Source organism: Spermophilus citellus, assembly GCF_964194105.1.
Source record: "Spermophilus citellus genome assembly, chromosome: 3".
Taxonomy (NCBI): Eukaryota; Metazoa; Chordata; class Mammalia; order Rodentia; family Sciuridae; genus Spermophilus; species Spermophilus citellus.
The window spans coordinates 158,950,351-158,974,652 of NC_138184.1; the positions used below are offsets into that span (position 1 = coordinate 158,950,351).

A 24,302-nucleotide genomic window follows, 5' to 3' on the forward strand; every position below is an offset into this window, starting at 1 on the left:
ATAAAGACTGTTGCCACGTGACTGATTTTCTACCAGTGCATCCTAGTGGAGTTTGCAGATCACTACAGTCTTTCCTAATTCTCTTTGCCTCTTCCACACTGCATGCTTCATGGATTGGCTTCATGGATTGGAAACAAAGTCACTAGTTTCCTCCTTCCCAGCTTTGCCTGAGGCTGTGCCCTCCTCTCATCAGCTTTGCCTAATTTCAGTGTGTTCTTTAAAATATCTGATATATTAAACATTTTACAGAGTTAACATTTTAAGATTACCTAATCTGGTAAATCAGTATAATAAACCATATATTCAAATGTAGTGAGGGGGCTTCAGTCATTCAACCAACAATTATTAGCCTAGGCCCATGGCAATACAGTGGGAAACAAGGCCAAATTCCCCAGATGTCTTTGTTCTTTACATTCTGATCCTTCTGTATCTTCTGTCGGTATACCATTCCTCTAAATGGGAAAGGATGACCACATGCATCAGAATCACTTGGCCAGGCCCCATCGTAAACCCACTGCTCAGAGGTGGTGTGAGACCCTGAAGTTTCTTTGCAACTTTCTCATGCATGCCGAAGTTTGAGAACTGCTGTCTCCCATGAATTCCCTTGGTGACTGTCCAAGATTTTCCTCTGCCCTCAGTGTCTGTGTTGATTGCTGCTGCCCTCAATTAAGGTGCCAGATTGTAATGAAGCCATATTCTAGATTTAGGTTTTCTTAGGTTTTTACTGTGTAAACATCAGCATTGCTAATACGCACTTCATCCATAAGGTGTTTCTCTAAGTCCATATATGATTTTTGGCAATGGGCTTGGGCTTGAGGAGATTACCAGGATGCAATAGCTTTCAAAAGGATAAATTATAGGAAATTAGTTTTCTCTAGGGAAGGTGGGAGTGGGTGATTGAAGATAATTCCTAAATCACAGAATGAGATGACAACTGGAAAATCTTGAAGCAGTAACTTATTTCCTGTGTATCAATTCCTCTTTCCTGTATAGATTTTATCATTCTGCATCCACAAATTGTGGTTCTCAGAAGTGATTCTTGTGCCTGTGTTTCTGTGGCAGAAATCAGTCATTTGATCATTTGTGGGAGCAGATTGCAAACTATTCTTGGCTATTGAGTTGGACCACCAAGATTTGAAATAATCCCATATTCAGAAACTGAGTCATGAGTAAAAAAATAAATAAAACCAGAGGAGCCACATGGTTCTAGATTTATTAGAAAAAGTCAATTAAAAAAAACTTCCCTCACCTGACTCCACAGTTACTCAGCACAATGAAGGAGGAAAGCTGTATGAATACTTGCAACTGGCTTAGAGACCTGGCTGCTAGGAAGCTGTATTTCCATACTGAGTTACCATGGAAAGCTTTGGAAGCTACCTCTGGAACTTGGACTGAAGATTATAGGCATAAATGAGAATCTTTTGAAGTAGAGTCATTTTAAGATCTTTCTAGCCCTGAGAAGTCTTACTTTTGGATGCCTATTAAACTACATGCCACAGTAGATATTTTTGCTGAAGAAAAATATTAAAATCACTTTTTACATGTATCTCTTAAATTTTGGCCTAGGAGGCAATCACTTAATTTTGATTGGCTATGATTTCTTAGCACTTATGCAAATTTGAGGAATCTTATGAAATATTAAAAGGTGACCTGTAATTTTTAACATAGTAAAAATTGCATAAATATTAAATTAATGAAACTCATCAATGTAGTCTATGGACATGTAATTAAACCCCCCTTTTTTAGTTTTTATTTCACAATTTGGTTCCATAACATTTTTCAGGTCTCAATATTTTCCAAAACTCATGAAAATCTTATAAGCCTAAGCCCCTTTGTGCTCAATGATGAAGATGCTCCAATAAGAGTCTAGAAATAAGGACTGCATGCTGCATTAAAGAGCCATAAGAATTTGCTAAAATTCTAGAAGTCAGGAGAATGCTGAAGTAGAATTTGTTGGCATATTTTTCTGATTCAGGCCTCTCTAGAGCCTTGTTCTTCAAAGGCTGAATTGGGGACCAACAGCATCAGCATTACCTGGAGCTTGTTAGAGACACAGAATCACAAGTCCCACTCCAGGATGGCTGACTCATAATCTGCATCTTTTTTTTTTTTAATATTTATTTATTTTTAGTTCTCGGCGGACACAACATCTTTGTTGGTATGTGGTGCTGAGGATCGAACCCGGGCCGCACGCATTGCCAGGCGAGCGCGCTACCGCTTGAGCCACATCCCCAGCCCCTCATAATCTGCATCTTAACTAGGTCATCAGGCACCCACTAAAGTTTGAGAAATGCTGCTCTAGTCTAAAACAGTGGTTGTCAGCTCTGGATTCACAAAGGAATTATCTGGCAAACCTTTGTACCCCAGACAAATCATTTTAGAATCTCTGGCTAAAGGTATTATCCAGACATCTGTATTTTTTTTTCAGTTGTAGATAAATGCAATACCTTTATTTATTTTATTTGATGCTGAGGATTGACCCCAGTACCTCACACATGTGAGGCAAGCACTCCACCACTGAGCCACAACCCCAGCCCAGACATCTGTATTTTGAAGCTCAGGTGATTCCAATTCACAGTCCAGATTGAGACACACTGTACCATAGCAATACCAAAGAGTTTCCATGTTGCTTACCAGTAAGTGCTACAGTTCAGGAAGCCATGGACATTGTTTGTTTATTTGGGACCCAGCATATACATAACAATTTAGTAACACTTGCATGGAATAAGATCTCTTGGTTGAGTTTGTAAACTTATTTCCAGGATGTTAGGCCTAATTGGCTAAATCCCAGATATGTCATGTTTCACTAATACTCGAGGATATTATTTCTTTTTTTTTAAATTGTATTTTTTATTGATTATTTAAAGCATTACATAGCTCATGATATATCATCTTTCATACATTTGACTCAAATTGTGTTTTGAACTCCCATTTTCACCCCAAATACAGATTGCAGAATCACATCTGTTACATATTCACATTTTTACATAATGCCATATTAGTGACTGTTGTATTCTGCTACCTTTCCTATCCCCTACTATCCCCCCTCCCCTCCCCTCGGCCCTCCCATCTTCCCTCCAAACAATAATCCAAGATTGAATTTTTGGACCAGAAGACAATTTGCTATGTCAGACTCTTGTAGTAGAACTATATGTATTTCTCTACTGAACTTCAAAGCAGAAAGTTTCTACTTATAGCCATGTTAAGGATACAAAATTTCAGTTTCTCTTTCTTTGTTTCTTTCTTTCATGCAAATCATGGAACCCAGGGCCTTGTGCATCCTAAGCACATGCTTTATCACTAAGCTATACCCTGAGTACCCACAAATTTTCTTCTTTAAACTTAGAATCCACACTTCTGCCACGTAATAGGCAAAGAGCCACTTCCTTACCTGATAGCATTGTTGTTTTCTGGTTATTAAAATTTAGTTTCATAAAGTAAAATTTGAGTAAAATACTTTGGGAACCTCAGTGATTTCTTCAGTTTCATTATTGGTGTTGCCAGTGTCTATGGAAAATTGTCACTTTCACAAATTTCACAAATTTGCAGGCAATTTGTCTCTTTAATATGAAATTTACTGGTGATAGCTGCCACTTTGGGGGTTGAAGAAACCACAGAAATGGTTTCTTAGTCTCATAGATTTTTCTTTATTATCTCTCATACCAAGATTCATTCAGAGGTATAAATGACATCTAGGTAAGACAGTGTCTGTTCATGGTTGAGCATATGCCTGAGAAATGGTGATTTCCTCCTCTTTCCCTTTCTTTAAATTGAACTTCCACATTCAACCATCCAACCCCTTAGCTTATTTTTTTTAATATTTATTTTTTTTTTATTTATTGGCAGACACAACATCTTTGTTTGTATGTGGTGCTGAGGATCGAACCCGGGCCGCACGCTCGCATGCCAGACGGGCGCGCTACCACTTGAGCCACATCCCCAGCCCCCCCTTAGCTTATTATAATGTTTCCGTACCCCACAAGAAAGATCTAAGAGTGAGCCAGGCTTGGTGGCATACCTGCAATCCCAGAAGCTCAGGAGGCTGAGACAGGAAGATAGTAAGTTCAAAGCCAGCCTCAGCAACTCAGCAAGGGCTTAAGCAACTTATCAAGACCCGTCTCTAAATAAAACATAAAAAGGGGCTGGGGATGTGACTCAGTGGTTAAATGCCCTTTGGTTTAATCCCAGGTACAAAAAGAAAAAGATCAAATAATAAATTTTCTAGCAGATAATAATGAACATTCATGTCTTTCAAAGACTATAAATATTATTAGTAAATATTCTTCTAATCTATATGAGTACCAAGGTGTAAACTTGGTGGGGTGCCATTTTGTTTCATTCTACCTAGGGTCTTGTAGCCATCTCCTTTGATTCTAAATGCTATAATGAGAATTTGGGCCTTATCACATCATAATACTGTGTTGTGTATGCATCTCAGAAGAAGCCAAAGAAGTTTTAAATATCCACCATTTCTGTGTTTTTCCTTAATTTATATTATTTCAGTATAATGCTGTATCTAACATTTAATTAACCTGTTGAAAACACAATTCAATTTTGAATAAATACTTTTTTGGCTATAAAATGTGCAGATTTTGAACAAATTATGGAACTTTAGAACTAGGCAAGACAATTCACCAAATCCTTTATTAATCTCCCAGCAAGATACATATGCTGTATATGACCCCTAGGTTAGGCTTTCTTCGATTTCTCCTGTACTAGAAATACTCCTTTCTCTGAGTAGCTCTAATATTATCAGCTTTACACAGTTTAGTCCTGGATTACAGACAATTTTATAATTATTGGAAGTCTTATTGCCCTGAGAGTGAAACTGCCTTTTATAGTTCTTGTATAACCTCTAACACTTTAAATGGGGCACAGCAAAAAAAAAAAAAAAGTCATCTAATAAATTCATCATATATTTTATCATTTCATTTTTAGGTTCCATTTCTTTCATGATAATCAAAAGGAATGTTAGGTTTCCATTAAGTCATTTTGCCTTGTTCAAAAATTAACAAAAATATTATAAGACATTGTGATATTAATTTGTTTCTGTTTGGAATTCCTGAATCTTCTTGTGTATTGCTTTACAAGGAAACTAACTTCAGTGATAGATTTTTTTTCCTTCTGCCTGATGTCTCTTTTGTGAATTATCTGACACCCACATGTTTACTGAAGGAGCTTTTCTTTTATCTTAGTTACTTTTTATTCTTATGTACTAATTGATTTTTACTAAAATGAAGTTTTCAACTTATAATTTATTCTTTTTCTCACTAGTGTGATTATTACAACAGTTCTATACCTCTCAGATGCACTTCGCAAGAACTTCTTAAATGAAAACTTTGATTATAAAGTAAGTATCCATTTAGATGACTGTCTCACTTGGGCTAAAAGATTTGTATTGCATTTTAGTAGATTAACTGATATATTTCCTTGCCCTATATTAATTTTAACTGTGAATAGTATTAGAACACTTTCATTTTATTTGCACACAAGCAGAGCTATAATAATGCTTATCAGCTTGATGGAGATCAATAGTATTTAAAAGAAGATAGATCTTTATTGTTGGTATACATAATAATTCTTGCTCTTTTCTGTATGATTTAGTTGCATAACAAAGAAGAATTAGAACATAATGTTTTCAAGAATTTTTTTAAAGTAGTTTATATGAGGAAAAAATTACGAAGTAAATGCTTGATTTCCTTACTCCTCTAGCTTCCTATGTTTTAGAATTAATCAATGAAAAAATAAGAAATATTTCTAAAATTTTTTTCAGGCAGAACTCTCTGTATACTATAATATGAAGTGATAGACCTAGGTGCCTAAAAATTCTTGATTCCTATTTTTTTCAAATGGCAAACAAAGATAGGAATTTTCGATGGTGGATTCTCTTCTCAGTGTGGTTCTGTTTAAGCATCTCTGTGTCTTATCCTTTTTGAATAGCATTTTTCATAAATAAGCATTTAATAAAATTTCCCTTAATGGATAATTAAAAACTATCAAAAAGCACAAATACAATAAAAACCAATGGGATTTGAATAATTGCATATTTCTTTAAATCATTTCTCATAATAGTATGTCAGAATTTCAAAATCAGAGTTCTAGTTTTCGATATTTTTATTTTCTATTTCATTCTTACAACTACCCTTTTTGGATGCATTCCAAATTTGGCATATGGTCTTAATTGTTTCTTTGGATAAATACTTATTAGTGGAACTGTTGAGTTAAAGGTTGAGCCAGTTGTATTTGATTACCTATTTTCCTAAGTCTACCCAACACTAGAAGAGACAGCTTTTTCCAACAGTTAGATAAGGGGACCATCTTTTTTGCTTTAATTTGCAATTTCTTACTAGTTATTAGTTATTCACTAGTTACTAGTTATTGATTGAAGTTCATATTTTGTGAATTTTCTGTTCTTGACTTTTGTTTATTGTTTTCCCTGGGTTGGTTTGTTTGGAGATGGGGTTTCACTGTATTTCCCAAGCTGGGATCATATTTATGATCCTCCCACCTCAGACTCTCAAAGTATCTGGAATTGCAGATGTGTATTATTGTGCTCAGCTTGGGGCTTTATCATATTCTTTTTTATTTGTCAGAACTCTTTACATATTACAGATAGTCTTTCCCATATTTCTTATAGCTTATTGTCTATAGTTTTACATGGCATCAATTAAGACATAGTTTTTTTTTTCATTAGAAGTTCTACACATTTTTAATGTTTATTTCAGGAAATTATACTCTGATCTATTTCTTATTCCCTATTTGGTATAAGAAAATATAGACTCAAAATATTTTCTGGGCAGGGAATTTTTAAGTATTGCCTGAATTGAAAGCAATTAGCATATCCAAAGAAGCATATGCATTTTTTAAAGTTCTACATTAAAAGTAGTTCCAAGACTGAATTCATATAGGAATAAAGTAACCCATCTTATATCTCTGCCTCACAGGAGATACAGAAATAAGAGAAACAAAACATCTTCCATTTAGCACCTACCTACTCAAGAGCTTATGGAACTTGGGATATAGCTTTGAAGCAATATCTAAGTAGACATTATTTATGTGTTTACTTCTTTTTATAGAAAATTTAAAGCATAGATTTATAAAGAATAGAGAATAGTATCATAAGCCTCCATGTATTCATTTCCACCCTTAACTGTTATCAAGTTGAATCTTATTTCAACTCTACCCCCAACCATTTGCCACTTCTGAAGTAAATCCAAGATATTGTGTCACTTCACCTACAAAGATTTTTGTAACAATAGTATTTAAATATCTTGCTCTTATTTTAGATCTGGGATTCCTACTTTTACCTTGCAGTCATTTTTATAAACCAGTTGTGTCTGCAGTTGGAGATGTTCACACCTTCCAAAAAGAAAAAGGTGTTAGAAAAGTAAGTACCACTATGTGTTCAGGTGGGAATGTTAACTTCTAGAAGGTGCTTGTTCCAAATGGCTCACGAACCAAAAGGTCCATAACTAGAAATCACAAATGGGATAGCAGTAACCAAAAGGGCAATAAGCAATTTCTTAGGGAAATTTCAATATTTTGAACTTATTTATACATTTTTATCCCAAGTCTTTCAGGATTCAAAATTATTATAGCATCAAAAAATATGAAACAGATTCATTTTACTGAAATATTTGTGTAAAGAATTGATTTAGAGACATAAAGACATGTACATTAGACATGTTTAATTAAAAATGTCTTGCCTTTTAATTGAGAATGATAGATTGTATTCTACAGAAACACAAATACTTCTTTGTTCTGGAGGTTCTGTGTCAGGATTGCTTTTTTCTATTTCAGGTACGGTGACATGCGGGTGACAATGGGTTGTGAGATTTTCAGCATGTGGCAGAACCTAGGTAAGTGATGAAAAGAGAAACCTCTACCATTGCACAGCTTATCATTGTACTTTCAAGCATACAAATGAAGAAGGAAATTTACCAATGACAGCATTTGAAATCAAGTGTCGAAATCAATAAGAATATCTATAGGAAGTCATTGGCATTTTGACAGTGAGTAAAGTTACAACTAATTCTTTAAATTGGTGTCTGAAAAATCACCTTTCCTTTATGTGTTTCATTATTAATTAATGGTAAATTTTAGAATCTAGCATTACTCCAGCATTACATACCCATTATTTCTAGCAACGCGCTAGAGGGTAATTGGAGACTATAACTACTCAAAATGTCTAGAAGTCTAAATTGAGGCTATGAATCATCATAAATTTAGATTAAATTTCATGAAACATTGACTTAAACATCATCACTCTAAAACCCTTCAGACCATTGACCTGTGTCATAAAGAGTATAGCCAAAGGACTTTAAAAGCATCTGTGGTTGCTAAGAGACTGTTAGATCCAATTTTGTTAAATCTGCCACAGCAGATAGAGCATATTATTCCAGCAAATTGATGGCATAGATCTGGTTGCACAAAAAGAGTAATATTTTGGAAACAAATTGATTTAAAAGTCATTGGCATCATTCTACAGATTTGTAACATTTAATTTGGTATGTTAACTATATAAATTTCTAGTATTCATTAACAATTATTGCATTTTAATTCCTCCTTGTGATTTATTAAAATGATTGACCTATTTAAATTGAATATATAATGATCTGAGCATACCTTCTTTCTTGGGCTCATCCAATAACAATTTGGAAATGGCAGAATTTGCTTTCTGTAAGTGAAAATAGAACTATTATGGTTTTGCTTGAATTATTATAGAGTGATTTTTGACTAGAATATGTTTGTCCCTCAAATACACATAGCAGTTTGAGTGTGCCTGATTATATATAATTGAGCCCTGTGTTCAGTGCTTGGTGGTGATTTCAGTAAAATGAATGAATGAATGAATGAACGAACAAACAGATAAATAATACGAAAAAGGAAGTTATCATCTTCAAAATAACCTCCAACTATGAAAGGCCAGCCAGAATAAATCATGATCTGTCTTTAGATTCAGTTCAAAATTAGCATTAAATGTTTGTGTTACTTGAAGAATGCTCCTCTTAGTCTTCATATTTGGTTGATTGTGTCCTTGTTTTTTCAAAAGCAGATCATGGACCTTATAAATCCATATTACAATTAGCATTAATTTAGCAAGCTAATTTCCAAAGTATTTTGCACTGAGGTATTTAAAGAGAGTCATGATTATTTAGCTCTTTTCCTAGCCAATTATAAGATAAATATAAGACATATTTGGTTTGTTACTAAAATATTAGGAAACATGGCAGGCTTTCTCTTTTGGATAAATCTGAGCATTACTGTGTGTAATGATTTCCACATAAATCTTTTGTCTGGGCCAGGATAGCTATGCACTGAGGCTTATGTCCCTTGGTCTGCAAAATTAAGCAGGCATACAAATTTTTTTTCTCTATTTTGTCTTTGTTCCAAAACAAAAATATTTCTGCCTCCATTTTTTATGTTAAATTATTCTCTGTTTTTCTGAGAAATCTAGAGATGGTAGAAAGTCTCTTAAGCACATAGAGTTCATCATGCAGTAGCTTTAGAACACTGCTACTCAAAAGTGGACCTGAAAGCTTATAAGAAATACAAATTGTCTGGTTCCACCACAGACCTACTGAGATAGAATCTTTGGGAGACCACCCAGAAATCTTAGTTTTAGCAAGCTTTCCAAGTATCTCTTACACACTTGACTAGAACCGCCCTGCTTTATACACAATTATCCCCTTTCTCTGTTGTTAGAGCTCTAAAGACTAGCTCTCTCACAGTCTAGAACTCTCTTAGAGAAGGTTCATTATATATACCTTTGAGTCCCCAGCATGATATGGTTCAAGAGTAGGGTGAGTATATATTTTCATTTCATTCCTTGGTTTCTGTATTATTTCCCAAGTTGTGTCCTAACTTTTCTGAAGCTTCCAAAACATGAAGTGAATTTTAAAGTTGCTAGTATATAACAGATAGAATTTGAATGTGTTCAAAAATATTAAAACCCCTTCTCCAGCATACATTTTGGCAAAATGATAAGAAAAATTAAATATTCAGTGAACTATTTAGACAATTTTATAAGCTTCAGATTGGCTTATATTACTTAGGAATATCAAAATAAACTAGTTATGGTATGTTAGTTATAACAAAAATATATGAGATATAATTTATATGCCTATAAGAATGTCATATTTAATATTTGAATGCTAAAGAATTTATACATTTTCATGTTTTAATTTTACAGACCAGTAACTCATAAAGTATTGACTATGTGCAAGTTATTTGGGAAACAGGAAAGAGGGGTCTACAACTGTTAAAAACTTGCATTTTAAACTTTTTTCCGTTATATGTGGAACCAGAAGAAATCCTGATAAAGTTACTGTCTTTTAGTAAAGCTAGTAAGTTCGGGGGCTAGGGTTGTGGCTCAGCAGTAGAGCGCTCACCTACCACGTGCAAGACCCTGGGGTTCGATCCTCAGCACCACATAAAAATAAATAAGTGAGGGGCTGGGGATGTGGCTCAAGCGGTAGCGCGCTCGCCTGGCATGCGTGCGGCCCGGGTTCGATCCTCAGCACCACATACCAACAAAGATGTTGTGTCCGCCGAGAACTAAAAAATAAATATTAAAAAATTCTCTCTCTCTCTCTCTCTCTCTCTCTCTCTCCCTCCCTCCCTCCCTCCCTTCCTCCTCTCTCACTCTCTAAAAAATAAATAAATAAATAAATAAATAAATAAATAAATAAATAAATAAGTGAAATAAAGGTATTGTGTCCAACTACAACTAAAAAATGAATATTAAAAAAAACAAAAGCTAGTAAGTTTGTATGAGTTAATAAATTAACAACCTCAGTACTTTTTAATAGATACAAAGAACATTTACTTTTAGAAAATAAGTTGAGCACAGGAAATATCTGGTCTGACGAAATACACTTTTTACCACCTGAAAGGCTTTTGCTGGTTGATCTAATTTGGAAATACAATTTTACTGAGCAATATTTTAAAATCAGATTTTTGTCTTTGGTGTTTAGCTTAGATGTGTTGAATTCTTACATATGCTGGCAATGACTTGGCTTTTTCCCTAAAGTGCTCTTAAATATAAAGTGGAGCAGATGTGGTGGCACACACCTATATTACCAGCAACTCAGGAAACTGAGGCAGGAGATTGCAAATTCAAGATGAACCTGGAAAACTTAGTGAGACCCTTTCTCAAAATGAAAAATAAAAAGAACTGGGGATGTGACTCAGTGATAAAGTGCCACTTGAATCAGTCCCCAGTACTGGCAGACATAAATAGAAAGCTGAAGGATGTTCAAATCTGATCATTATATCCCCTAGAAAATAACCTGTGAGCAACTTTTCAACCTGTGAGACCTGGAACTACTTAAAATTTCCAGTTGTTGTTTTTAACCGTAGCCACCAAACTAGTAGACAAACTCATTTGGGTGTGCTTAAAATATTTTGTAGTTCTAAACTTGTATAACAAGTTATCTGTAGTATTAAATGTTTTTATGACTATTTACATACAGAAATTTTAAATTTCTTCCTGAATATTTGGACCCTTTAATTATTTATTAAGCCAACAAAAGCAGGTGACACAAGCTGCACCTTCTCTTCCTCTTTCATCTCAGTCTTGGAGCTTTTAAGCAGTCAGGGTCAAAAGTGCCCATTTTCGACTTTATAGGGGTGAATCAAAAGATTCTGTTATTTTATACTTCAGCCCAAGAATATGAGGCCTGGATGGGGACATAGGAAGAAAACCAGAAGGTTTCTTGTGTTTACCAGTGGTACCCACAGGTAAACAAGGCAGGAATTTTTTTTTCCCCCCTTAGGAGACAGCAGTGGTTCTTGGGGACAGAAAGGCTTTTGCTCTTCATTGAAACTTTGAATTATGTCCTTGTCTCCATTGCATCTGGAGCACTCGACACAACAACATTATCCTATCACATGATTGAAATAATTTTTTAAGTATTTTTAATTGTAGTAAATTACACATAAAATTTGCCATCTTAACCATTTCCTAGTTCATTCCATGGTATTAAGGACATTCCCATTATAACACAATCACCTCCAACCACCACCCATTTACAGAACTCTTTTTGCTTGGCTAAACTGAAACTCTATACACATTAAACAATGACTCTTGGGTCCCCTTCCTCCCCAGCCCATTTTACTTTCTAGCTCTGAATTTGACTATTCTTAGTACTTTAAGTGGAATAATACAGTATTTGTCTTTTTGTGACTTTTGTTTCACTTAGCAGAATCCCTCAAGTTTCTTTCATGTTGTAATGTGTGTCCGAATTTCCTTCCCTTTTAAGGTTGAGTACTATTCTATTGTATGAATGTGCTGCATTCTCTTTATTCATTCATCCATCTTTGGATACATGATTGCTTCAACCTTTTGGCCATAGTGAATAAGGCTGCTATGAACATGGGTCTACAGGTATCTCCTTGAGACCCTGCTTTCAATTGTTTCAGGCATATGCCCAGAAGTAGAATTGCTGGATCATGTGATCATCATTCTATTTTTAACTCAACCATCTACCATATCATTTTCCATAACTGCTGCATCATTTTACATTCCCACCAACAGAGCATAAGGGTTCCATCCTCACCAACACTTGGCTGCTTTCTAAGGTTGTTGTTGTTCATAGTCAACATCCTCATGGGTATGAGGTGATATCACATTGTGGTTTGGGTTTCATAACTTATTTTTAAAGAATAAAGACCAACTAGTGATAAGTGAACACCTTTTCCTGACTATGCTATTTCTCAGCATTTTCATTTTTCTAACTTGAAGGATTATAAATACTCTGTCAAGAGAAGGGGAAAATACACATTCCCCCCCCCAAAAAAAATTATCTGTTGGTATTTGTACTGGTATGAATAGTCTGCAGAGAGGTTAGACATCACTACTGTGTCCCACCTTTGGCCCTCATCTTACTGCAAGGTTAAGTTTTTTCTCTATTTTTAAATGAACTCACATTCCTACTAAATATAAAGTGAGCTCTTTGTTCCACATTTGCAAACACAGCATCTTGTAACTGCTGTAGAAAAATCAATACTTCCCTAGCAGGCTGTTCTGTGTGCATAAATATAAAACTCCAACAGCCCAAGAAGCAGGTGCCCTAAATACTTCAAAACAAGACCATGTGGCTGACAACTTGAGATGGGGAAATAGACTAAATCTATAGTTTAAAAAGAAATCATTTAAAGGAAATTTAGTTTGCTATTGCTATACAAAGCTCAAATTTTTGCTTTGCTGTTTCAGGAGGAATTACATTTTCAATGGTTGTGGTGCCTGTTCAGGTTTGCACAGATTCTGTGCTCCCAAAGTGTGTTTTCAGCAAATAAGACTATTCTTGTGCATTTCTGCACAATAATTTAAATGTAGGTGTGACTGTTCCATGACCTTATTCTCATATAAGACTACAGAATGTATTGTATGGGCCTTGTTTGGATTGTGTTTGAAATAAAATCATTATAGATGATGTCTTTTATGATGATCAGGCAAATTTTAACATAGACTGGGTTTTAAATTAACAAATGTTGTTTGTTTTGTTAGGCATGATAGAGACACTGTGATTCTGCAATCTTAAAATGTCCAGTTAACAATATTTATTGATATTACACAAGTAGAATGATCTCTCAGACTTGCTTTAAAATGCTGTAGGAAAAAATTATGTGGGATGTTAAATGAAATAAAACTAACAAAAATCTTGATATTGAAGCCAATTGATGGGTTTATGGGGATTTGTCTTTCTATTCTCTGTAATTTAGTGTACATCGATATTTGTTTTTAATTATTTTTTTGTAGTTGTAGATGGACAGCATGGCTTTATTTTATTTGTGTGTTTATTTTTTATGTGGTACTTAGGATTGAACCCAGTGCCTCACATATGCTAGGCAAGTGCTCTGCCACTGAGCCCCAACATTGGTATTTTGAAAAGAAGAAAATTGGGTTGTAAAATGTCTATAAACATAAGAACTTTTTTTAAAGAAGAGATTAAAAAATACTCAAGCAAACAGTGGTAAATAAAGTTCATGGCCTACTAATTATGATCTTCATTAGAGAGGGCAAAGAACACCAGACTTGAGAAAGATTTAAAACTAACGTAGTAGCTTTGAATCGCATTCTGCCCACTCAGGCCTGGGAGAACTAACTGGACTGGCAGGAATTTCAATTTATTTTGTATTTCTTCTCTTTTTCATTCTCCTTTCCACACACACACACACACCCAAAAACTATGCAGAGCTTTAGTGTCTTATCCAATGTTAAAGCAGCAGAGAGGTCTTCTGGGATAACTGGTCAAATGCTAAGATGTCTGTTTTAGTCAGATTTGTCACTGCTGTGACTAAACGAGTAATCAGAACAATTTTAGGGGAGGAAAAGATTATTTGGGTTTCAGAGGTCTCAGTCCATACTGGCTCCATTCCTCGGGGCTCAAGATGAGGCAGAATATCATGGCAGATGAATGTGAAGGAGGGAAGCAAAGATCAGGAAGCACAGAGGCTAAGCTCAGCTCACCAAATGTATACCACAAAGGCACGCTCCCAATGACCCACCTCATCCAACCACACCCCACCCACCTTCAGTTACCACTTGGTTAATTCCTATCAGGGGAATAATTCACTGATTGGGTGAAGGCTCTCGTAACCCAATCATTTCACCTCTGAATGCTTCTGTATTGTTTTACACATGAGCTTTGGGGGGATACCTCACATCCACGCCATAACAGTGGCCTTTGTCCTGATGCACTTGGTTCCTTCAGTGTGATGGCTCTTTGTGGCTAGACTTCAAGACCCTGCAGCCATTTCCTGGGGCACAATAGTGGGCCAGAGGTAAGACCTATAATTTCAGGATTTACCAGCCTCTGCCCTGACAGGAATATCCTTCCCTCTTTTTTTCTTTTTTCTTTTCCACTTAATAGGACATCTTGAATAAACAGTGAGTTTAAGCTTTTGCAAATGGCAATGAGAGTGATTGAGTTAAGGGCGCTTCTGCTTTCTGCCGTGACAAAATAACTGAGGAAAGAATTTGCAAATGCTAGCTGCTAGTTGCTGGCTTGAAATGTATGTTTGAAGAGTGGGGTATAAATAGGGAGAATGATGAATTGCTATTTCATTGAGTAGGTTGATCTTGAAAGGATTCAACTTTTTTTCTTTTTTTGGAGGAAAGTATACAAAGTTAGATTAATAAGGAAGTTGATTTCGAGGTGTTCTTGCTTTGATGAGGAAAATAAAGCAGTCTTTTGAGAAAGACAAGAGATTGCCTGAGTCAGAATTCAAAGTAGGAACACACAAGGAATAACCAGCCAGGTTTCTTCCTCACATATAATTGGTATGGATAAATAATTTAGAGAGGGTAAAGTACAATGAAGTTACTTTTGATGAAACCTCGAATGAGGAAGGGACTATGTGACTTCGGTGATATAAAAGTAAAGGGACTTTCAGACGGGCAGAGGCCTGTGAGCTGTCCAAAGCCTCTTGTCTTTAATTCGCTCTGAAACTAAACCCAAGGTAAAATCCATAAACTTCCCAATTGTGATAGAGAAGCAACTCCCTGAAATCTCTGTGGAGTACCCAATCCCACTAATGGGGGATATAACAGATGCCCCAGGATGCTATGTCTGTAATAACTAAATAAGAGGGCAAGCATGTTGCTAGTACAGATCATGAGGTCTTGGCCCATAGGACACTCAGGATGTGGAGCAGGGGTGAGGATATCCTTTCCTGAGTCAAGGCAGGTGTCTGAGAGTCCTGAGACAGCATCAATAACTATCATTAGGAAGCTGATACAAAGCCCTCTAGGTATCTGCAAGATAAGAGGTAGTTCAGACCTGTGGCCTCTGTCAAGGGCACCCTTTCAGAGGGAATTCAAACTCAGAAAGGCACAGAGCCTCCCATTTTTTCCTGTTGCCATATTGATCTCTACGAGTGGACAAGATGCTGCTCAGAAGGGTTTTGACAAAAGGATTGGGTGATGACATTGTGCTAGTGTGTCAGAGCTCTTTTGATCGCATTTGACAAAGACAAAGCCCCAAATGCCCCCAGTTAAACTTGTATTGAAGAAATACATGGTGCCATATAGCTGGAAAGCCTACAGGTATATCTGGCTTCAGGCAAGATAGTTTTCTAGAGAGAACACTGGGGCTCACCATTTCCTAGCTGTCCTTTGTTCCAAGCACTGTGTTAATTCTCAAGCAGGCTGTCTCCATTCAGCGGGAAAGTGGCTTTTGTTGGCTTTAAAACAATTTTTCCTATTTCCTAAAAGCCCCATAGAGAAGTCTTTCAGGGTCACAAATTTGCCCTACTTGGTGATGTGTCCTTCATGAACAAATCCCTAGGTCCAGGAATTAACCTGTGACTTTGGACAAGACCCAGGTTATATGCCTTTCTGAGACCAGGATGGCAGAGTGAGTACTCCCTACCCCACATTCCCAGCCCATAGAATGACAGATGAACCATTTCCCCAAAGGGCAGGTTGCTGGCCAGATGGCATGTCTGACTACTTCTTCCCTCCAACCCAGATTCTGGCTTAGTTTCTTTCTTGCCTTTGCCCTCAGACAACTTTATGAGGAAAAATAGGCAATTCCTACCAGCTCACCTTTTCTGTTTCTTTTTACTCTTTTAATTCACGGTCATATTTTCCTTCACATTACTCTTCTGCCAAAACTAAAGGCCTGTGTTGAATCCACAAGATAGTGGTTACTAATTCAAACTAGAGCCAGCCTGCTTAGGTTCAGATGCTGGCCACCCTGATCACTAGCTGAGGAACTTTGGGCAAGTTGTTTAACTTCCCAGATTTCAGAGTTTCCTTCTCTGTAAGTGGGAGGTGGTAGTTCCTACTGCCTGGAGTTGTTATGGGGAATAAATGAAATTGTAGATGCAAAGCAGCCTGAGCTCTGCCCGCCACATGTAAGTACTTTCCAGTGTCAGCTGCTATTAGAAATAAGTCACCATCTCTAATGCTTTTGCAGTCCACATCACCACTTTCCCATGTTCCCCTGCCTGCCTCTACCCCGTCTCTCTTGTTGGCAACTCCTCTTGTCCTGGCCCTTGTGTGCTCAACTTCCTCTGAGCAGCTTTCTTCAGTTTTCCCAGATAGGATGAATTGTGCCATCTTTTTGTCTCTCTCTCTTTCTCTTTTCTCTATTACTTTTTTAAAATTATTAACACATATTAATTATACAACTTAATAGGTTTCACTGGGATATTTCCATATATGCATATACCATGCCTTGATCATGTCCACTCTCCCTTCTACTCCCTCCCTCCAGGCCCTTTCCTAATAGGCCTAATAGTCCCTATTTTACTTTCACACCATCCTTTTTTTTTTCATTTTTAGTCACATTTAAGGGAAGATATGCAATGGTTATCTTTCTATGTGTGGCTTCTTTCACTTAAGATGATGTTCTCTAGTTCTATCCATTTTCCTGAAAATGTCATGATTTCATTCTTTTTTATGGCTGAATAATACACACATAGGTAGGTAGGTAGGTAGAGAGATAGATAGATAGATGGATAGATAGGTAGGTAGAGAGATAGATGGATGGATGGATGGATAGATAGATAGATAGATAGATATGAAGAAAGAAAGATACCACCTTTTCTTTATCTGTTCACCTGTTGGTAGACACCTAAGCTGGTTGCATCTTAACTATTATGAATACTGCCACAATGGTATACAGATATCTCTTCTGCATGTTAACTTCATTTCCTTTAAATGCATCTATACATATGGTAGTTCCATCTTTTGCTGTTTTTAGTTTAGTTTTGTTTTTTGTTGTTTTCTTGAGGAACTTCCATATTTTCTATAGTGGTTATACTAATTTACATCCCACCAAAGTATATAAGGATTCCTTTTTCTCCACATCCTCACCAGCATGTTTTTGTTTTTTGTTTTTGATAATAGCTGATCTGACTTGGGTGAGATGAAAGCTCAATGTAGTTTTGATCTGCATTTCTCTGTTGACTAAAGATATTGAGCATTTTTGCATATATTTATTGGCCATTTTTATATCTTTTTTCCAAGTGTCAGTTCAGATCATTTGACTATTTTGATTGGATTACTTTCTTTTTATGTTTTTTGTTTTGTTTGGGTTTTTTTGTTCTTCATATATTCTGGATATTAATCCTCTGTCACATGAATAGATAACAGATTTTCTCCCACTCTGTAGGTTCTCTCTTCACTCTGTTGATTATTTTCTTTGTTATGCAAAAGCTTTTTGATTTGATGTAATCACATTTTTCAGCTGTTGACTTTTGTTTCCTGAGCTATTGGAGACCTGATTGGAAATTGTTGCCTGTGCCAATATCTTAGAGTGTTTCTTTTGTGTTTTCTTCTAGCAGTTACAAAATTTCAGATTTTACATTAAGGTCTTTGATCCATTTTAAGTTTACTTTTGTACGGGACAAGAGATAGGGGTCTAGTTTCAATCTTTAATGTATGAATATATGGTTTTCCCAGCACTGTTTGTGGAAGAGGCTGTTTTTTATTCTCCAATGTATGTTTTTGGCACCTGTGTCAAGTTTGTTTCTGTATCCTGTATTATGTTCTATTGGTCCTCATGTCTTTTTATACCAAATACCATGCTGTTTTTATTAATACTGCTCCATAGTACATTTTGAAATCAGAAATCATGAGGCCTTCAAGCCTCATTAATTTTGCTCAGGATTGACTTGCCTATTCAGGGTCTCTTTGTTGTATTTGCATTTTGATTTGATTGTAGGAATTTTTAAATTTCTCCAATTTCTTCAAAAAAAAGTCCCCTCTTGTCTTGAAAGAACCCACCATTCATTAAAAAGGGTGTCATTCAATCTCTATGTGTTTTTTAATTTCAGTGGTGTCTCTTACTGATTTTTAGTTTCATTCCATTGTGATCTAATAATACCAAGAAATTATTTCAGAGGTTTTTTTTTGGAATTTTGGTAAAAATTCCATGTGTTAATGAAAAAATGTTTATTCTGCTGCTGCTGGATAGAATATTATGTAGATTAAGTCCATTTGATCTAAGTGTAATTTAATTCTGATGTTTACTAGTTGATTTTGTGTGGGGGAGGTCTGGATGATGTAGCTTTTGGTAATAGCGGGGTACTGAAGTCAACTAGTATAATCATATTGTAATATGGCTATCTTTTCCTTTATGTGAGGTAGTGCTCAATCACTCTGACATTTGGTCCATATGTGTTTATAATTATTTTATCTTCTTGATTGTTTCCTTGTTCAAAATTTGTGGTAACCTTCTTTGTCTCTTCTGATTTTGAAAGTCAGTTTTATCAGATGTAAGTGTAGTTACTCCTGCTTGCTTTCAGATTTCATTTGCTTGAAATATAATTTTCCATCCGTTTTTTTTTTTAATTTCTTGTAGGCAGCATATTGTTGACTCTTCTTTTTTAATCCATTCAACCAGTCTGCATCTTTCTTTTGGTGAATGGAAACCATTTACATTCAGGGGTATTATTGAAAGGTATATAGTTGTTCCTTTCTTTGTGTTGATTTTCTTCATGTTGTTTTGAATATTTTATGTCTATTTCTTCCTCTTATTCATCTTATACTTTACTATATTGATAATATTTAATTCCTTTCTACTTGTTTGTCTATTCTTGTAGTGAGATTTATTCTTTCCTGTGCTCTCATGATTGTATTTTTCTTTCTCTTCTGAATACACTTCTGAATGTAGGATTCCACTAAGTATCTTCTGTAATGTGGGTCTGATGGTCATGAACTGCCTAAGTTTGTGCTCGTCTTCAGAGGTCTTTATTTCTTCATCAATTCTGAAGGATAACCTTGCTGGCTATAGTAATTTTGGTTGGCATTTATTTTCTTCCAGGGCTTGAAATACATAATTCCATGCCCTTCTATCCTTTAGACTTTCTGCTGACAAATCTGCTTATTCTAATGGGTTTGCCTTTAAATATGATTTGGTGCCTCTCGCAACTTTTAATATTCTTTCTTTGTCCTATAATTTTGGCAATTTAACTATAATCTGGCATGGAGAGGTTTTTTCAGGCCATGTCTGTTTAGGGTTCTAAATGTCTCCTGAACCTACATGTCCATGTCTTTTCCAAGACTTGGGAAATTTTCTTCTATTATTTCACAGAATAATTTATCTGTTACTTCAGTATGTAGCTCTTCTTCTTCCTATATGCCATTTATGTAAATACTTGATCTTTTAATGGTATCCCAGAGATCTTAGATTTTTCCCTCTCTTTTTTTCTTTTTTTTATTCCTTTCATTCTTTTTTAATTGATATCTGAATATAATATTTTGGCAGAGTAGCCTTCAAGCTTTCGTGTCATTTTTTTTCTGTCTGCTCTATCTAGTCTGTTGCTCAGGCTTTCAACTGAGGTTTTTATCTAACTTGTGAGCTTTTTATTTCCAAGATTTCTCTTTGGTTCTCTTTCAATTGTTCACTTATATATTGCATTGTTTTCCTTATTTCATTCAACTATTTATTTCATTCAGCATTTAAAAAATCCTTATTTTGAATTCTTTGTAATTTCATCTACTTTGATATCTCTGTAACAAGTTACTATGAAGTTATGAACTTTAGGAAGTATTGTTTGCCTTGTTTTTTCATATTTCATATGTTTTTATGTTGAGAGCTGTACATTGGTTGAGATGCATATTTTTTTCTCTTTTTAGGTGAAGCCTTCTTAATAAGCTGTCTTCTTCTGACACTATGTCTTGGGGTGTCAGTTTGTTGTTCAATATCGAGTTTAATTTTAATTGGACTAGATAATATAATCTCCTTGTCATTTCTGCGGCTGTGATTAGTGGTTTTTCACATAATGCCTACTGTGTCAGAGGCTGAAGGAACTTCTTTCTCTAGAAGTCTCACAAGAGTAGGGGGTCCCCTCAGTAGTTCAGGTAGGTATGACATAGACAAGAGAGTAAGTGGGGTGCATCTATTAGGGTTACTCCTACAATAGGAGTGGAAACCCCTATTAGGTGATAGAGGTTTCCTCAGGTACTGTTGATATTGGTTCTGTTGCTTGAAAAGACTGCGGGTACTAGGTATTCTCATCATGGTAAAGGACCTGACACTTTTATCCTGGTATTTCATGGTGAGATTCAGGGATGAGAGTTGTATCTCCCACTTTGTGACACCTTCAATCTTGTTATCAATGTGAAATCTAATAGAATGTGGAAGCAACCAATGCTGAGCACTATATAGATGTCATAGCCACAAGTTTTATTTTTTTCTTTCTGTTGTTGCTGTGGGAGTGAGTGCGGTCAGATTCCCCCTTACCATGCCCACTTGGGAGGGACTACTGACTAGGGAATTTTTGCCCCAGGCTTTGAGCAGGACTAGATCGTGGCTGGAGCTAGGTACAGTTTCAGTCAGCTAGCCTTAGAAATATTGTTCAGCAGCAGAGCACCTATCCAACATGCTTAAAGTCCTGGTCTCAATCCCTAGCACAGGGAAGCGGGGGGAAAGGGCCAAACAAAAAAATTAAATTAACAACAACCCCAACATTTACTATGTACTGAAAAGGAAAAAATAATATGGAATGAAATAAAAATTTAAAAAATATCAGGGCTGAGGGTATAACTCAACGGTAGAGCACTTGCCTACTGTGAGGCCCTAGGTTCAATCCTCAGCACCACAATAGATAAGTAAGTAGTTAAAAAAATAATAAATATTTTTTTAAAAAGTAAATGTTAAAAAGAGGATACAAGGAAAACAGATAAAGGCAGGGGGAGAGAAAAAATAAAAAGAGGGGAGAAGCTTCTCTGAGTCTTCTTAGGCTGTGCACCCCTCAGAGAAAGCAGAAATGGTGTGTTAGTCACCCACCTCGTCTTTTTGTTTTGATTTTTGCCTGATGAGTAGCAGGAGTGGTTTGTAGCTGAAGCTAGTTGGAATTCCTCTCAGCCCCTCTGCTGGCTGTAAGGAGTTGGTGCTGAAAGCAGACCTCCCAGGTATAGATTCTCACTGGAGATTTTTGGACTGCACATTTCAAGGGCACAGAAAATGCCAGTGCTACATCAGGTCGATGGGCTAGAGTAGGGTGTATAACTCTCCTGACAGAGATTCTATTTGAACTATATACTTCAAGGGCTGGACTAACACTGGCACTGCAGCTGACCAACAAGCTAGCCTAGAGTGGACGCCCCCAAAGATACTCTCTGGAGCGAGACTAACGCCAGCTCTACTGCAGATCCTTGATGGCCCAGAGGGTAGAGAGAGGCAAGGGGGTCACAAAGGAGCTCTGCCAGGAGGGGAGGCCATGGGGCAATCCAACCACCACCCATGATTCTGGTGCTTCCATTCTTGACCCCCACGTGAAATGACACACGATTCACTCCCCTGGGCTGTGATAATTGGATTCCCAAACTACCAATTTAAAAGGAAGCACCTTCCATTCCCCTCTGCATCAGAGACCATTTTCCTACCACACAGAATTCTCAGCTGGTTTGTGTCCATCTCTCCCCTGGGCCAAACTGATACTTGAGGTGGCTGCCTGCTAAGTCAGTGCAGTGGTATTGCCTCAGGATCCAGGAGATAGAAAAATGAAGGGGCCTTTGACTCCCACAGCAGTATAAACTTAGAAAATAGGACCCTTCTCAAGACGACACTATGAAAATATTCTGGGAAGTACAGTTCTCCAGGGCCTGTTCCCAATGCAGAGTCCACAGCTCTTGTCTGCTTAAATTACGTGCCATAGGGTGCTGGATCCTGCACCAGTGGAACTAACTGGAGCTCTCCCTCTTTTACCTCTATCCCTGCCAAGGGGTACTCCCCCTGCCCTGACATGCTGCCATCTGATCAGTGCTGGAGTGCTCTGTTTCTCCCACTCTGCTGCTATCCAAGTCTCTCTCTCTCTTTCTCTACTGTTGCATTCCAGCACTCCCCCATCATCAGCTTGCTCAACAAGGCTACACAACGTTGTTTTGAGAAGCAGGCAAGTGTTAGAGGCCTCTAATCCACCATCTTGGAACCTGAGTTCTAGTTTCTTTTTTTTTTTTTCCAATCCCATATGGTTAAAACCCAGTGCCTCACATATGTTAGGCAAGGGCTCTACCACTGAGCCACAACCCAGCCCTACATCCCTTTCTTGATATTAGATTTCTATCTCTATGACAGCCCAAAATTTCTTTGTGTTTCACATATCTGCATGTAATAGTGTACTCAAATTACACTTAGACATTCCTATTTCTTGAGCCACTGAATGAAACAGATTAATGAAAGAATGGATCAATGAAATGGAAGAACGTAACACACACATAATGTTAAGGAAAGTACATTTTTAAGATCTTGACATTCCCCAAGTTTTCCAAGCTCTTTTCAAACTCTTTGCAAATATTAAACCAATGTTTCACTTATAAAACAATGCACAGGAAAGAGGAACCCATTACAACTCTCTCTCCCCTTTTGTTTATAATAATTTAAATCAGTAGAAATTCAGATCTTGGCTTTGATTGATTTAATGCATTGTCCAGGTTAGTTAAGATGTAGGGAGGGGTGGGGATTCCATGACCTCTTTGGGTCACAGATTATAGAGAACTTTCTCTAAATCTCATCTCTCATGTCAGTAGCACGTGTGATGTTATAACATGGTTCCTCCTGTCTTCTAAAATATTCACCTACATGCAGTGGTGTTTCTTTCATGCAATGAGGTCCCTGAAGGAAAGTTTCATCATGATAGAGTACCTGTAGTCTGAGGATATAAGAAAAAATGGATAACCAGGGGCCAGTGGCACACACCTGTAATCCAGTCTCTCAGGAGGCTGAGGCAAGAGGATCATGAGTTCAAAGCCAGCCTCAGCAATATCGAGGTGCTAAGCAACTCAGTGAGACCCTGTCTCTAAATAAAATACAAAATAGGGCTGGAGATGTGGCCCAGTGGTTGAGCACCCCTGAGTTCAATTCCTGGCACAGCCCCCCCACCACCACCACCAAAAAAAAGAGAGAGAGAAAATGTATGCCATAGGGAAAATTAATCAGAAGAGGTTTCCTGATTTTCCCCTAAAGAAGAAATTACCTTCTTTCTTGAAGCCACCCATCTTAGGCTTAATCTCCTAAGTTGTTCTAAGGATTCTATCAGGATACTCAGTATTGTATGCTTTTGACTATGCTGTTCAAAGTTAGTTCTTGAGAAAGAGTGTATTTATCATGGTATGCAGCGTTTGGATTATAAAACTAGAAACTTCTCTGTGACTTTTAACATAGAAGATTAGAGTCATGGATTTCACACCCACTTGCTTCATGAAATCATCTGTGTCCATGCCATCTCCTGCCTTCTTTTCCTCTGATTTATCAGTACCACACATTTTAAGACTTGATAACACACAATTTTGAGTTAATTATTGTTACATTTTATTCTTTTCAGAAAATAGTTATACTGGGGGG

The 24,302-nt window shown here is 36.6% G+C and overlaps 1 protein-coding gene across 4 annotated transcripts in view; it reads left to right on the forward strand.

Moving 5' to 3' along the window:
* The window catches only part of DOCK4 (dedicator of cytokinesis 4), a 446,200-nt gene that overhangs the window by 366,521 nt on the left and 55,377 nt on the right, over positions 1–24,302 (forward strand). For all 4 annotated transcript variants that reach the window (XM_081285589.1, XM_081285590.1, XM_081285587.1 and 1 more), the window contains 3 exons: positions 5,275–5,350; positions 7,287–7,387; positions 7,801–7,859. In XM_081285589.1, the coding sequence (XP_081141715.1) occupies positions 5,275–5,350; positions 7,287–7,387; positions 7,801–7,859 (236 nt within the window). The remainder of the gene's footprint in view (positions 1–5,274; positions 5,351–7,286; positions 7,388–7,800; positions 7,860–24,302) is intronic.